At 40.4% G+C, this 17,644-nt stretch overlaps 1 protein-coding gene across 3 annotated transcripts in view; it reads right to left on the bottom strand.

Annotated features, from left to right (window-relative positions):
• LOC147239699 (zinc finger protein 385C-like) overlaps positions 1–17,644 on the bottom strand; it is a 56,439-nt gene that overhangs the window by 19,221 nt on the left and 19,574 nt on the right. The window contains exons 1-2 of one of the 3 annotated variants that reach the window (XM_086195785.1): positions 17,358–17,451; positions 14,983–15,261 (exon numbers count right to left, since the gene is read on the bottom strand). In XM_086195785.1, the coding sequence (XP_086051911.1) occupies positions 14,983–15,259 (277 nt within the window). In that variant the 5' untranslated portion in view covers positions 15,260–15,261; positions 17,358–17,451. Of the gene's footprint in view, positions 1–3,557; positions 3,808–14,982; positions 15,262–17,357; positions 17,452–17,644 lie in introns of those variants that run through there. The other 2 variants (XM_086195784.1, XM_086195786.1) reach the window with 2 other exon arrangements.

Below are 17,644 nucleotides of genomic sequence, written 5' to 3'. Positions count from 1 at the left end.
AAATGTGTGTGTGTGTGTGTGTGTGTGTGTGTGTGTGTGTGTGTGTGTGTGTGTGAGAACTCTTTACCACACTGGCTAATCAAACTCACACTGTCAACACTCTGCAAAGACTGATTTGGGGCTGTCAGACTGTGTTAGCAGTGTTGAGTAAAGGGAAAGCAGGCTTTGATGAGCTTGTACTGCAGTGGCACCAGTCTACTATTTAAAATAACAACAGTTTAAAAAGAATTCAGCATTTATCTGTACAGATTTTGTGCAAATGGCATTCAAATTAGTTATGTGTTCATATGACAATCCATGCAAAGATGTTAGCAGTATTTTCCAAACCAAATGTCACATTTGAAACACAAGGTTGTTATTTTGATATTCAGCCATTTTCAGCCACATGGCAACAGAAGAAAACAGTTTGAAATCTGTAAATCTATTTTACATGCATCCTGGTATTCTTGTCTCTGGAAGCAACGTCGGCATGTCATACTCTATATTAAATGCAGGGAGTCAAAACACAGTCGTGAAATTTGTTCTCCAAAGTGATCTGAACAATCAATATTGCCGTTTAATACCACACTGTATAGTCACTACCCTATAATTTGAAATAATGACCCATTAACACTGCTGGATAATGAATATGAGCCCCAACAGAAAAATTAATGGTCCTGTTTAAACTGGCTCATGAACTTCTGTTTTCTTAAACATTTAAAACACACACACACACCAAAAACTCTGTAGCAAGGATAACCTTATCACCGTCCACTCCCACAGATTGTCACATTCTAAAACTTGATGTGTCAAAGGCAATTTTTTAATATATCACCAAACGAGGAGTCTGTAGCATCTCAGCCATGTGCAAAGAAAGCAACTTTTTTACCTGCTGTCCAAAATTTAGTTTTAAGAGTAGAAAGATGTTGGCGTGAAAACGGTAAATAAAAAAGTAAAGAATACAAGCGAATGTCTTGAAGATATAGTGAGTTTTAACTGTCTGATTTGAGGAACCAAGCACTCCACGCCTCCACTAACTTGTTAACTACAGTAATCTATTTAGGCCAGATAATTAACATTTGTTGTTGTTCTTGAAACGTTTTCCTCCGTGTTTAACCTCTGCATATAATTTTTGTGTGGGCGGATGGTAGAATGCATCTCTGGGTTTAATTTTCAGCATAATGCATGATTAGATCTTGAGCAAAGAGAAAATTCTCGGCGATGATATCCAGAAACACAACTGTGTGTTCCAGTGTGCAAAGCTATGAAGGTTTTACGAGAGTATGAAATCTCTTGCAGAGCTCAACAAGCTAGCGTTTTGTCGTTCACACTCCAATCCAATAGGGGGCAGAAGATGAAGAGACAATTGAGACATCTGCTCCTTCTATAAGAAATTAGGGAATGTCTGTGTTTCACATGAGCCGAGGGGGAAGCAAACACGTATCGTCACAACATTCGGTTATCATGTCTGAAAGAGTGAGATCGCTGCAACCAAAAGGAGTTTCTTCTGCAGGGTTGCTGGTCTGGACCACTGCTGTGTCATACATTTTGTAACATCGATGACCCTGTAGTGTTTCAATTCTGCCGCCATATTGCGTCCTGTCATGTGGGATGGACAGAGTGTTATTCCAATACAAGTCGGGGCAGCGCTAGCATTAGCCTCAATAAACCTAGATGTGTTTGGTCACCATTTGATAATATGACAACGGAAGTGGACAAATATGAAGCTGAGAAGAGCTTTGTTGTGAATTTGGGTGGTAAATATACAGCAACGTCATAAATGTGAGCACAGACAGCTCACCTCACCTGCAGCTTTCTATCCTCAACGGTGCCGCCTTGTCACGCCATTCTAATTTCCTTTGTCACGTCTCATTGTCGCATTATAAAGCGCATTGAGCTTCTCGTAAACAGTGACGTTACCTTACAACTCTCCTGTTTTCCCTTCAATGGCTACCGTCATGTCTCTGCATGTTACTCCTGCAAGCCTGTATCTCAAAGCAAAGTTTATACTGCCCCGTTTCAGAAAAGAACCGAACTGATACTAAACATTTTACTGCAGTAACAGCAAAGCTAAAAAGAAGACATCAGGTCACAAATAGTCAGGTAGCTATGATTTATTTATTTCTAATATCTAATGAATATTTGAATTATGGAATCAACAGTTGATTAAATGAAATCTGAATAGCCAGTGTCACATGTCACCAGGCATTGAGTTGCCCTGTTTGTAGATAAAATAAAAACTTGAATTTTTTTCACAGCTTTTGAAGTCTCTTCTATATTTTCTGCGCCAAACTATAGAAGCAGTATTGATAAGAGTATTGATAAGAATCAATATCGATATGCACTGGAGTACAGACGATAATCCTCTCTACTTATGAATTTAACCCTGAGGCAAAGCATCCAGCAGAGTAACTTCTCCATTTCCTACTCTAAATCTTCTAATTTAAATAAAAGACAGAAAGAAAGATATGGATTTTAAAGCCAAGAAACACATACAAACTTCCCCAGTCTGGGGTTTTCACACATCTTTTGTATGTCACAGGAAAAGAGATTTATATGCTGTCATTGAAGCTGACGATGAGGAGTGGAGTGGCGGAAACAGCATGGCCGCCAGGCAAACTACAGTTATCTCCCCTTCAACTGTTTTCCTTTGATCTTCTTAATCTCCCATTTAAATAAGAAAGCATCCAGAGCCGCTGCACAGACACTCGCTAGTATTTGGATGTAGGCAGGCACACACTGCGGCCCCTGTATTTGTGTATACAGTAAGCTTCTGGGAGAGAGCACAAAATGCTATGCTGCATAATTTAAACTTGCACTTTTAACATTCTCATTAACACAATAACATCGTTGCCAACCATATTCACAGTTGAAATCATAACTCGTGTTGAGAGTGTGTTCATTATGTCGTTTGCATATCTCTTGAGGTCAAACTAAGAACTTCTCCTTCATTTGCTGCTACATGAGCACCGGTGAGATGAAGGTGTTTAATGAAGTGAAACTTAGGTAGCTGTAAATTTTCTAAATGTAATCAGCATTTTTACTCCTTTAGCTGCAAAAAAAAAAAAACCAAGACAAAAATAAGACGTGCACACAAATGACTGAAAAATCCCCACACTGCCTTTATCTTTAACAGGCTCCAATTATGTGAGCTAATCTGGGCATATTTCCCCAGGGAGGCAAAGACATAATTGCCAGCAATCTGCACAGTGATATAAGCGCTGTTCTTGTGTGGTTTTTAAAATGACTTGACACATCTGGGAATGACAGCGTCAGTACAGTTTGGACTCCGCACTTGGCATCATCAAAAAAAAAGGGGGGGGGGGTCAATTAGGAAATAAACAGACTTGCAACTCATTTTGGATGTAGGGGAACCAAACGAGGGCAGATGGTGAGCAGGAGACCAAGTCTGCCCTTGAGCAATGATGTGAAGTCATCATGGGGGGGGGGACGACACATTGACAGGGGAAGTGGCTTACTGGCTGTATAAATCGATAAATAATCACCAACTTTAAACAAATAAGAATCAGATTTAATTGTAATAAGCGACGCTAAAAACATCACATCAGCACTCTTACCTAAAAGCATCTCCACGTGTTTGGTGAATCCTGCCACTCTCGTCTGTTCAACTGAGGCTTCTCCAGTCAGCTTATCTCCCATCAGCAAAGTTCCACAAAAATAACACCCCCAAAAACCCAATAGTGAACCTCTTCTCCACTTTGATTCTCTGGAAGTGAAACAGCAACAAACCACCACCACCCCCCCTCCTCTCTCTCAGTAACACATCTTGGCTGTGATCCAAAGTACCATCGCTAAAGAACGACACACACGTGCTTCAATTAAAAGCGCCATGCTCTTCTGATCCAGTTGCCCTTTTTCAGACAAAAGAGAAAGAGGGGGAGAGAGAGAGAGAGAGAGAGAGAGAGAGAGAGAGACAGAGACAGAGACAGAGACAGAGACAGAGAGGCAGTTTGGAAGCAGTGGAGAAAGAAATGAGGCTGCGAGTGTGATGGTGAGTGTGTCTGAAGTGTGAATGTGTGTTCTTCTCTGTGTATGAGGGTATGAGAGAGAAAAAAAGAGAGAGAAGAGAGAGTGAGGAAGGGGGATTGGTAGAGGACTGGCGAGTCTCCCTCTTCTTCACAGCTCTGTTTTCTCTTCAGGGTTGCACCTGCATCTTCCCTTAACAACATTGAAATATCATTTCCTTCCTTGCGCTCCTTGACAACAATGGACAAGTTTGATCAGTCCAATTCTGTTCACATTTCTGCTTTAAATTCCAGCAACGAGATATTACAATAAACATTGTCGGCGCGAAACACTTAAAAGTTTACAACTAAACATTATACATCTCACATATTGATTAATTGCAAGATTGTGTTTGCTTAGAATCAATTGTTTTAATATTGTTGTTGATAATTCCAGTATTAAGAGGGATTAGATTCACTCTTGCGGCTTGAAGCCATTTGTTTTTTCTACTGCAACTTGAGTGTGACTCTTATGATCTGTAGCTAATTAAACAGAAGTAGGAATAACTCTTTTTTTCCACATGTAATAGGACTGAACACCTCTATATTTTTACACATTGTAATATTTTTGATGAGTCCCTTAAGGGGCCTGATTTCAGTATATTTATGCCCGCTGGTGTGTGAGCAGCCTTTCAGGAAGCAGAGCTGATAGATTCAAGCTTCTGCTTGTGGTCAAGAGTGCTTACAGCCATGTTTTCCATTTGTATACATGTTGCTCTGCTGTTACTTCTATTTGTAACTCATCAAAGTCTAATCACGCACTTGCTAAGTCATTGCTAAAACTATCCACAAGAACTCTGTGGTATTAGTGAACACTTGTGGTCTCAAGGGATGATTCAGTAGGTTCTTGGGTTCCATCTCAATGTGAAGCGAATCTTGTAAATGTTTACAATAAAAGGTGGGTGCATTTCCATCAAATGGTTGAAGCTGGTACTACTTTTGTCAGAAGATGGCAGTATAGGCAACATACCCTCACATGGTTGTAATAAAATGTAGAAGTGTCAAAAACCATCACAAGTGCGCATATATACTTTTTGCAAATTGGGGGCTGTTATTAATATCTTGGCAGTTTAATCCTACTTTTTTCGATTGCAAAACTTCAAAATGTCCATGAAAACATGGTGATGGAAACTGGTTAAGGAGACAGTCACAGGTCTTCAAGAAAATACAAATACTGTGTATTATGGTTGTATGCCTCACTGATGCAGGCCTATGACAGTGACCACTGATTATCAAAATCATCCGGTTCACCCTCTGTCCCCAGTGGATGTTCATAGCATTACTGCATCAATAAAATTTGGGCCACAAAACAGCTGACCAGCTTAAACTGTTCAAGCTTAAAAGTGTAATGAATTCACCCTTGACTCGCGTTGCATTCCTCCACCGAGTTTGGTCGTATTAAGTTTCAGCGGACGGCTCATCAGACATATAAACATATGAATCCCAGACTTCAATTCATTGTTATTTAACCCACAGGCACTACAATCACTTCAAATAAGCAATTATTCTCACAGTGGCTCTCCTCAAATGTCATATAAGCATCATCAACGCAGGTGCGCGCGCGCACACACACACACACACACACACACACACACACACACACACACACACTGCTTGTATCTGACCTGTGTGCTCCTTGCTAGCTCCTTGTCCGTTTGAATGAGTGTGGCGTGGAACCACAACACTGACAAACCCTGACAGTTTTACACTTGATTTCAGGCTGCTGCATTCAAATGAAAATGCAGGGCAGACTGCCTGGAGCAAAACAATCATATGTTGGCTCCACACGCCATGTTAGCTTCCATTTTATGGATATCACAGTGCTCAAACAGTGTTGAACACTGACTTCATAGAACAGACAAATAGAGAAACAGAAAATTACAAAGACTCCTCTGCTCTCGACCTAATTTACCCCCCACCAAAATGTTCTGATTTTTAATGGTGTCACAGCCCATTACGGCGCCAAATATACACATGACGAGAAAGCTGATATTAACATGTACTGAAACCTCATGCCAGACGTTAATATCTCAGAAGCATAATTTTGTTTAGCAGCTAAATCCAGGTTTTTTTTTTCTTTTCTGTTTTCAAGTATTGAGAGTTGTTCACTGACTCTGCATCACATGCATAATTGTGATTCATGTTCTCAAACATCCCACTCTCATCTACAGCAAAGAGGAAGACTCCAGGTTGAGCAGCTTGGATATTCTAGGAGACATTCCAGACCTGTTTTGATAATGCAGTCATTGGGGACTCTGTAAAACAGTCTGCTTTAAAGCTAGCAGTCAACCGGAGGGTTTGGCACCAAATCTGCAGGCTGCATTTTTTTTTTTTAAGTGACACACTAAAAACGGCTGCTTTTTAACCCAGCGAAGTCCTTTTGTATGAAACGAGGCCAAGCACACTAAACTCCAACTGATAAACGTCCCATTGCACAGCTCAGTATGTTGTAGCATGTGTGAGACTGTATTTGTACGTGCCTGCAGACATACAGTGATCTGTGGATCTCCTGGCAGAGGGAGAAACAATCCAAACCCCCTAGAAAAGCATGGACTGGAGTCAATCACCAGCGGAGCTTTAGTTGACAGATATTTCATTAGTGAGGCGAGAGCTTTGTTCCAAGAAGAATACAAGTTTAATTTTCCCTTTCAGTGGGGAAAATTGTTATAAACGGCGCAGGAAATATTGCAGGTCACCTCTAAGTGACATCATTTTTCAGGATTGATTTATGGCGTGTGTGACTAATCAGTCTCACTTTGGAAAACAAAGTTAAAGAACGGACATAAGGTTAAATTTACGGACTTTATCACGCTAAGCTTGCAAAACTGAAAGAATCTAAGAATAAATTTGCAGTATAGCTGAGTTTTAATAGTCCGAGCATGCAACGGTGACCAATTTACACGTCTAGCGGGAAACAGCAGAAATTGAGGGCAAACTGGTGACACTGATTTTCTAGCTCTCAGTTTTTCACATTGTCATCCTATTTCTAATTAACAAGGTGATTTCATTTAGTTGTTTCTGAGTTAGCCCATCTAGAAACACTGACCACCGTATTGTTCAGTGTCTCTGTGTGACATAATTTAAATCTTCATTATCGAGTATCTGAGAGGAGACACCACAGCTTACTAAAAGGGGCTATTTCAAAGGGTTATTTCTGTACCTGTATCTTATTCTTTCATCTCTGACAGCACATTATCTTTTAATTCAACATCAATGATTTTGACCTGGTCTGCTCAATTTCAACAAAATCATATTACAAGCGGCAACGTCGTTCTTGCACTTTCTCTGACTTCAACCCTCATCGATTATTGCAACTGGTTTTCCATAAACTGGTTCAGAATCCAGCTGTCTGTTAACCATATCATTACCACAAAACCGTCTAAAGAACATATCAACCAGCTGGACCGAATATATCAATCACAGGATCTTGCCTCTCACTTTCAAGGTCCTTCATACTGTAACATCCGCATCTGTCCGAATTTCCTCACAACCTCCAGAGGGTGAGTCCATAACTCAGCCCATATATTGACCGACATTTTAATTTCGTGGGAGTATTCATCACGCTGTTAACGTGACTGCTTTTAAGGTGACATTTATACGAAAAATTGGATTTGATATGATGTTTACAGAAATAAACATCTATGTACTATTCATGAGTCATCAGGACCGTCTCAACGCCAAACCATCATAACCACACTGAAGTTTACCAAACTTTAAGAAAGTAGTAACTTTAACTAAGGTTGTGCAATGGGCCTCATTTGGGAAGTAGTCAGTTTGATCTAAGTTAAATAATCATCGGTTTCCTGAAAAAAAGACTTAACCTTTGATTTCTTGTGGCAAAAACAAACCAGGTAGATTCATAAAAATAAGTTTTGTGTGTACAGATAAACTTGAAAGGCTGGATACTAAATAAAACTATTATAATAACTACAACAACACGTGCAGGGCCAAAATTTATGCCCTGCAATTGTGGTATATTTTTGGATAATTTCCTGCATACAAACAGACAAATCCCATGAAAACCATAAACTCACTGGAAGAAGTAATTATCATAAAGCCATCCTTCGCTTTTGTGGTGTCCGGCCGTCACTTGTTTAAATACATATTCATCGTTTCACTGGGACTCAAAGGAAATCCAAGTAAATCCAGGATATATTTTATGTTATAGCATGAGATAAATCCTGTTACCGATATTATTTAACTTAAACCAGACCTTGGCCACAGTGTAGTTCAACCCAAACCACGATCTCTCAAGAAACCTGACAAATTCACTGCTTAATCTACCCAGACCTCTAGCATTGCCTCCAAACAATTTGAACTATTTAAAATGGATTTGCAGGGCGGCACGGTGGTGCAGTGGTTAGCACTGTCGCCTCACAGCAAGAAGGTTCTGGGTTCGAGTCCCAGCTTGGATCTTTCTGGGTGGAGTCTCCATGTTCTCCCTGTGCCTGCGTGGGTTCTCTCTGGTACTCCACCTTCTTCCCATCGTCCAAAAACATGCAACTGGGGACGAGGCTGATTGATACTCTAAATTGACCGTAGGTGTGACTGTGAGTGTGAATGGTTGTCTGTCTCTATGTGTTGGCCCTGCGATGGACTGGTGACCTGTCCAGGGTGAACCCTGCCTCTCGCCCGTAGCCGCTGGGATAGGCTCCAGCCCCCCCGTGACCCTTAATAGGAATAAGCAGCAGACGATGGATGGATGGATGGATTTGCAGACAAGACAAACGCTGATTTCTACAAATTCTAGCAGAACATTAAGTAGATTCACATTGCCATCACAAATATAAGAGTTCATGAGAGGCCGCGCCGCGTGTTCACACCAAAGGATCCAATTCAACCCCGATATGAAGAACGTGTGCCAAAATAACACTTAATTCTATTTTTGATGGTGCACTTGTACACTGCAAAAGTCAACGTCATATTTGCCCCCATGCAACGACACAAAGTGCACAAAAAACAAACAAGAGAATAAGAACTCCTGAAGAAATAAAACTGCGGACCTGCAAATTGGTGCGCGGCGTATGAAATGGAAAGCAATTTGTTCCATTCCTTTTTCCAAAGGCCCCCATAGAGAAAAACCCTATTAAAACCTCTTTTCATTTCAGCAATCACTTCATGAAGCTAAATAAAGGGAGTACTAGTTCAGCCGTGGGAAGGGAATGGGTATTATTAGGCCCATTTAATCGCAGCGCTGGCTGAATTATACTAGCAGTCACCTGGATTGACTTGGCTCGTCCTCTTTTTCTCCTCTCTACTGAAAAAGAGGATATCAAAACTCTCAGACTTGGAACTTGTGTACATTTTTCTTGTGTATTTCTGCTATTTTGTTGAAAGGATTTACGAGATTTGTATCTGCTATAATCGTTTAAATTCCATCAATATCTGTCTTAACAGTGAACATTTTTTTAAATCTGAAAGCGTATTTTTGTAAATTAGCTACCTCATCAAATAAGGCTCCAAATAAGTAAAAGCTTGATGCAGGCATGAACCCTGCTTTATTTACAGTTAAATACCAGAAAAACATATTATGTTGACTTTGTGACCTTTTCAACTTTTTGATATATCAAATAACTGAAACAATCAAACAATTTCATATCAATTTCCAACTACCATTATCATTATTTTTTAAAAGAAGTATCTTATTTTGTCAGGCTTTGCTACTTTGCCTTACTGGATTGAACTTTAAAATTTCCAATGCAACAATATCAATAATGCTACAAACCATCAGTTCTAAATCCAAGTATAAGAAAGGAATACAAGAAACCAGCAAATATTATAAAGTCTGTATCTTTAAAAGATGTCCCGACTTTGTGTCCCATAGCGTATTTGTTAAAAATAAACTACTCGCCGGCTAATTTTACTCAAGCAACTATTTGCTGCTCGATTTGACTCTGATATTGCCATTTTCAGAGAACCCCGACAAAAGAGGTCAAACACTGCAGGGCTCATTCAAGCGGTTCAAACATAGCAGGTGTGAAATCACTGTGTAGCCTGTGTGGAGAAATGAGAGCCCCCCCCCCCCACACCCCGAGGAACTGGCAGCCGCTGCTCATGAGTTAGCTTCATCTCAACCTTCAATTAGTGCATGAGATGGATCTGACATTGTGGCCTGCAGCTGGTTGGTTGTTTAAACTCTGTCAACACTAATGCTGTTGATGGATCCCCAAGAGGTGCTCATTATGAAAAGCTTGCAGTGATAAATATTTAACAAATGTAAGAGACGCTTGCACAAAAAGGAGATTTAAGTCTTGGTTTGCAAAGAGCGAGTCTAAGAAAATGTTTGACCTTTAGTACAAATACAGTAAAAGCATAGATTTACACGCATACAGTAAGTATAGTTTTTGGATACTACAAGAGATTTAAATAAACTCTTCCTGTTTTATCAAATGGATGTGAGAAAAAAAATTAATGGATTCTTCCTCAGCTGCATCCCTCAACAATGTTTCTCTAAAGTCAGCCAGATAGTTCAGCTATGCGCGTCAGGGTTGCAGGAACTCAGACAGCACAGTGACAGGAGACGTAATTGATGGCAATAGTGAGGCATGGTTGGACAAAAAAATTATACAACATGTAAATATAATGAGAATAAGCAGTGTGTATATTGTCTGGAGAGAAAAGCTGAGGCTACAAAATCACAAACCTAAGGAGGCCCCTCAAGGCCACACACATAAACTGAGGTAAGTAGAGGAATATTGTTATTTGAAGCCAGTTACCAGGCAGTGATTGTAGCCTTGAGATTACCATCTCACAACAGCACAATGGCAGGAGCACAGTGACTAAACCAGCTCTCTGCAGCTCCTGTACCGTATACAGAGTTCAAACTTCATCCATACTTGGATGTTTGCACTTTGTAAGTTTGGCAAGTCAGGAGTGAGGATGCTGTCGTAGCCCACAGAGCAAACTCGATTTAAACTCTGAGAGCATAAATTGACTGTTAGAAACCCAAAACAAATTATATCCCAAGTTTATCCACTAGAGTCTGATTCAGCAGCAAATTTCAAAAGGGCTTGTTAAGATAAGACTGTTCTTGGTGGGACGCCATGAGCATTGACCGTCTGGTCATCTTGATAGCCAGAAAGTCTTCACATTTCTGAAAACATCAGAGCAACTAGATTCTCTCTTGATAAATCAATCGCTATGGGCAATTTCCAGTCTTCATTTATCCTAACTTGCAAAAATTGGGTTATGAGAGGAAGCTGAAGCACCTGGAGGGCAGCAGGAAAATCCTACATCCTCATCCTTTCCAGCACAGGAAATACAAAGGATGAACAGTTTCAACCTAGAACTGGACTGGCAACAATGTTAACCACCGCACTACAAGTAGTATTTTAAAAATGATCCTTTTAACTTCTGCTGATTGATGCAAAATTAATTCCGTGTTTGAAATGACTCCATGAGGAAGATTCCAACCTCAAGTACACACCACCATCTCCCTTCTTCATGTATCCATAACCTCTCTCATCAGATGTCTACAATTGCAAGTCTATCCATCTTGGGACGGGGCTCCCAGTAATGGAAAAATAAAATAGAAGAAATTAACTCATCTTGCTGTTGCTGATTGTGCGAAATGCATTCTGGGTTCCCATTGTGAGGTGCCTAAAGAGTCCCACCTACACCCCACCTCTGACGACCAGCCCGGCACTTTTTAAGTAAGAGTGATGACAAAGGAGAAGTCAATAACATTCACATGATGAGGTTGAAACGAGGGAGGTTTCAAACGTGGGCTGTGGTATTAATTCAGTCCCGTGCTCTGCGCTCGATTGGACGAGCTAAATATGTGTGGTAAGCTTATGGAGAGACAACCTCATAAATCAACATTAAAAATGCCATTTTATTGGCTGTGCTTGCTCATTATATTATTTCTTTCTTTCTTTTTTTTATGTTGTTGAGTGCTGATTGATCAAGCTGGTCAGCAGAGTGGAGTGACACAGGTGGCGCTGAGTGAGGGTGATTAATGGCCCCGTGTCAAAACAGGTGCGCCGAAAATACTTGGAAATGGTGCGGGTCTCCTCTGGAATAGTAAATATATAATGCATGTATAACACCTGCTCATGGATTGCAGATGTGAACAGTTTAGTAAAGTAGGACAAACTATGTCTAAATAAAATACCTGATTAAACAAGGTGCGGTTTGAGTCCGGAGATCATTATTCTGATTTTACCGACTGAAATTCTCTGGAGAAGCTTATTTTACAGAACTTGCAGAATCAACACCAAGGGGAAAATCTGCTCTTCAGATTGTTTCAGAGCTCCCTTCTCCTGCATTTTTCCCTATTTGTTGATTTCAACATTCTCTTTCTATGCAACAGAAAACCTTGTTGTGGTGTACTGACTACAGTGTCTGCCCTGCACAGGTACTGACACTTCCACTGGTATGACGTTTGGACCATTTTTTTTTCTCAAAATCTGCCACCAAGAGGTCTCAGTGTCATAAACAAAGCAAATACATAAGCTTCTCTGTCTACCATTTGAACCACAGCAGTTCTATTAAAAAGAAATAAAATGATAAAAAGGCAGGCGATGGATAAAGTATCAGAAAAGGCCAGAACAAAAAAATCAATTTGAGGAAGTTAATAATGCTCAGTGTTGTTTCAGAATGTAGGAGTTGTTGATTAAAGTGTGGCCAGTTTGATGCCTGTAGGGTCATCCAGCAAACAAGAAGTTATTATAAATCTTTAAGTCAATGTTGGTCTACATATTCTTCCTCTTGTGTAATAAATTGTCATAAAGACGCAGCGGTAATAGACATTCTCACAGCAAACATTGTGACACGACACATCGTGGGATGTACAGGTGTAATTAACATGACTGTCATATTTCGGTGTTTAATTCCAGGCCCTGGTGTAGTGCACGCTGGCTAACTAGTGCTGCATGCTGGGACACATATGGAACGAATCCATCATCAGTGTCATCAGTTACATCTGTGATTTTCATGCTCTGACAAGCTCAAGAGTCTGCAGAGAGGGTCAGTTCATGCAGGGACCACCTGGCTGCGTCCAGGTGCCTCGGAGAAGCAGCGGTATCCCTTACAGTGTACAGTATCTGTTATTGTTCAGTCCTTCCAGAAAAATGCAGTTTTTTTGTGATTGTTGCGGGCAAAAATCCTTATGTGATGGAATATGAGGGATATTCTAAAATTGCAGGAACCTGCAAAAACTGCAGTTTGATGAATGAGGAAAAAAAAGTGATTTCCCCAACCCTCTGTTCTCACTAGGCTGTGACCTTAATGTAAAGAGTCATTTCTCATGACTTCCTATGATAAGCAAGCATACAACGTCACAGAATGCGCTGGGGAAAAAAAAAACAGATGGCTAAAACTTACAAACCTTGATGAGTCACACAACTTCCAAGTTTACTGTTGTTGGCAAATGAGACTGATTTACAGATGTCAACACATCTTCTTCACGGAGTTTGCAGCTTTCCGTTGAAGTCAATTCACAGCGTTCCCAAGGCAACAGGAGGAAAATGGCTGCTCTTGTGTGAAGTAAACGCAACATTTTTCAACTTTATGTGAAAACGTGTCACTTTTTTGCAATGAAAATGCAGCGATTATGAAATCATGCAAGCCCTGCATATTTTGCGCATTCTGAGTGGAAATCTGTCCTTTATGTGGCGAAAGTGCAGCATCTTTGAAAAAAATGCTAGCCTGCATAAATGTGTGGACTTTGGCTGATTAGGCGTTGAATTATACGATAGCATAATCGCGTTTTTCTGGAGGGACAGATCGTTGCAATGGAAACAAGGTGAATTTCCCAATACCTGCTCCAAAAATGTTATTTTTTGCATTTCAAGAAGATACATTTTTCCATTATTTCCTTTAATACCTTTTTGTTGAAACTAGAATGCAGAAAGAGCCAGCCACGTATATTTAGCTCGAAGCTATCAGCAGCAATATCTGTGGCATAATAGCAGAATGAATAGCGACAAAGCAACAGCAAGAGGGCCCAATAATTTTAGTTTACAAACTGTCAAGCACATCGTCTGCTAGAATCCATGACTTTATCCACCCATAGGCTCAGTAATCCAAAAACACTTTGATTTGAGCTAAAAACAAACAAACTATAACACTTCAAGTTTGGCGCTACTTTGAACAAGGACCAGCTACAATTGTGGCTTTCTGTACTGCGGTGAATGACTGCCAAAGTTGAAGGTTTAATGATAGTTTTGTTTTGAGCTCAGTGTTTGCAGATGTCAGAGCATAAGGGTGGATAAAGAGGGGCTGGATTACACTAAATGAGGAGCTTTGGAGTTTGTAAACTGACTTTTTTAAGGCAATTTTGCTGTTGTTGGCTTTAAGTCACCAAAAATCTTCTTGCCTTATATATGTGATTGTCTCTTTCTGCATTCTGAATTCTAAAAGCAACGATGTGGGGGGGGGGGGGTTCTTTGTGAGCACGAGTGACCCATTTGTGAGTACACGAGGCATGTCATTTACAAATTGAAATACACTTTGTGGTGAAGTACAATTTCAAACATGAAAGTTCCTTTTTCCTGTCCTTTTAAGACATAAAAGCATATAAAAGTACCTTTGGTATGTTGTACAGCACCTTTGGGGTGATTATCATGCATGCACAAACTTATGCAATCAAATGTACTTTAACATGATTGACGTGCTACATTTATTATATGTGGATGTCCTTCGTGGGAGAGAGATCCCTCCTCCTCCATGTCTCTCCCTGAGATTTCTTTCACTTTTGTGTTTTAAAAAGGTTTTTCCTCACTTGAGTTAAGCCTCTAAGGACAATCATACCTGGTACAGTTCTAATATCCCCTGAGACAAACCAGATATGGTTGAAATAATAATCATGTGCTGCAGTCACTGATCCATCTACATGTCAACCGAGAAATCTCCATCCACTGATCCACCAAATAAGTTGCACAAAAAGCTACCAAGTGGAACAGTCTTATAAGCTTCAGTAAACTCACCACGGCGTATTAACCTTTATCATGTGTAATAGCTTAAATCTGAGTCCTACCCGTGCCGACAGCCTTCGCCAGTCGTCGCAGCCTCCTCTGGTGCGTCTTGCCCTTGTAGTGGATCTGTGCCTGGGCGCTAGAGTTAAGCTTAATGTTGCACACTTGACAGGCCGTGGCACTCACACTGCCTTGACGGCGCTCGCGCTTGGCCCTGTGTCCTGCTGCTACCCTCATCTCCTCTTTGTCATCATCTTCCTCCTCTTCCTCCTCCTGTCCCTCCTCACTCTTGGAAGGATGACTGCTGTCCAACCAGTTGGGTTTCTTGGGACGTTTCATTTCTGGTGAGAGAACAAAAAAGATTATTAATAATCTGTACTGTTCAGTGTAACTCCCATGTAGGTTGTTGAAGTATCCACAGGGGGGCAACAGAGGAGCATTACTCCATTCAGACCAGATTTATAGTTGTCCTTTTTCCCTTTTCTCTCGTATGATTCAAATGGGGTTTTATGTGCACTGCCATTGCAGGGCTTGATTTTCGCTGAACTGATCCTTTTATCAAACATATTTCACAGGAATTCAAAGTTGGACGAGGATTCATCTCTTGTAGATATTTTAAAGGACTGGATTTGACGTTTATTAGCTGAAAGAATGGCCTCTCTCTGGAGATCATCACGGCAATGCAGCCAGGTGTACAGTCAGCAGATAACTGTCTTGTTTCGGTTTATCTCCATTTATCAGATAATAAAAGCCCATTTAACGGATATGCACTCTTTCTTCATGAGAGTACACAGCCCCACTACCAGTAACTGCTGAGCGATTATGGCATTCTGAAAGCATAAATCAAGCTGCAGCCACACCAAAGCTCCACTGTGAATGCAGAAATTTCACCAAGTCCAACTGAATTCTTTGTTTTGGCACTGTTCATATGATAATGGCATCAATTAAATCCTCACAGTATTGAAAATTTCATCTCTCTGCCTCACTCAACCTCCCCTCCACAACTAGCACGACTAGAAACAGTCATTTATAGAAAAAAAAATCTTTTCTGTGACAAAAAAAAAGGAAATTCAATTTAGCTGGTGGAAAGATGAAAGTGGGATGGAAATGTGGAATTCATCAGCCCCCAACCAACAACATGGACTTCAAAGCGTCACCAGGATTATTTGAATGATGTTCCACTAGCGTCTGGCAGTGGGAACGTGAACTGCTAAAGAAAGATGATGGAATAATCGTTACTTCAGCACGAACAGGTACTCCACGGCAGCCAGAACACACAAAGCAATCTGACAAAACATTCAACAAATGTGACGGAAGCCCACAAGCTGCATCGAACTTTTATTTCTGCTGTATTTTCATTAATATTTAAATCTGATTTGTCCATAAAATATCAAAATAACACATTGGAATAAATAACAGCACAGTAATTTTTCTCTTAAAAATAAAATTATAAGGAACACAGTGAAAGTTCAAGACCAGCAGATAAATACACGTCTGTCCTCTCAGACTAGCTAGCCAACTAGTAGTCAGGCATCCTTTGTGATATGGAGCTCTGTAATGCACACAGAGATGAAACAAGGGTACAGTACCTATCTGCATGTCTTGATCTACAAAAAAAAAAAAGTCCCAAAACGTTGTCACGCTCCTTTAAATTATATAGATTTAACACCTTGTAAGTACACAATAAGACTCATAAGTGAAAGATAACATCCTTCAGGAGAAAATGTGATATCACCCAACATAATCTCACTGTATTCTGTCTACCTCTCCGCTTTATTTTACCCCTTTATTCATTTGATTGATTTATGCATTGGAACATAGTGACTCTCCCTCAGAGTTTCAGTCAAGGTGAATCAAAGAATTATTACCAGAATACAATGACTGATTGAATAAAGTCCAGTACAACGACCATACAGGTACAGATGAATATACAGTCCACTTCCATGCAACTCACTCCCACTACAACTCACATGGTAACATCCAGCTCTGCAACACTTAATTACACAGGGATTAAATGCATGTTTAGTTATGGATGAGCCACTTCATGGTTGAGCTGTTGCAACTGGATCTCTGCAGCTAATTCCTCCGATCCTCAAGCAACTTCTCTCAGCCATTAATTTGATGTGTCACGTCAACTATTTTTTACAGACGACTTGACACCTAGTAGGGAGCAGGTGTGAGTTTGACATTGTTAAACGGCGCCTCTGTCAGTGTTCAAATGTTATCAGTTAAAAGACCTTAGAACTGGTCTAGCTTATATCTTTTCTATCCGTGGCCATGATAATGTGCTATAATTACATCAAAATTTACAAAGTGCTTTGAAGACAAAAAACACAGACTGGTACTTTAGCGACACATGAGGATCGTATAGAGTCTCTAGACCATAACAGACGAGGGTGTAGTTCAGGTTAGCAGTAACGAAGTATGAGCTACTCACTGGCAGTATTAGTTCAGTCCACGTTTCCTCTTGATGAAATGATCCTTTGTTTTGCAGCTATTTTGTTGGCTGATAGCAGGTACATACACAGAGAGCCCTGAGTGGTGCTACAGAGTCAGACGCTGCCGTCGTATCTGCTGGGGTGTCCTCTTAGCAGTGAAGCTATCTGGCTCCAGCAGCTCTTTAAATACCAGCACTCATCAGCTTGTTGGTCCAAGCGATATAAAGCATGTGTAGTAAAGCCTGCTTTCGTTCTCTGTCTCTCTCTCTCTGACCCGATGCCCCTC

This window comes from Aulostomus chinensis, chromosome 23 (assembly GCF_037954235.1).
Source record: "Aulostomus chinensis isolate RoL2024-O1b breed Wild chromosome 23, RoL_Achi_v1.0, whole genome shotgun sequence".
NCBI classification, from domain to species: domain Eukaryota; kingdom Metazoa; phylum Chordata; class Actinopteri; order Syngnathiformes; family Aulostomidae; genus Aulostomus; species Aulostomus chinensis.
Note: the sequence above shows the minus strand (reverse complement) of the source record. Positions and strands in the feature narration are given on the sequence as shown.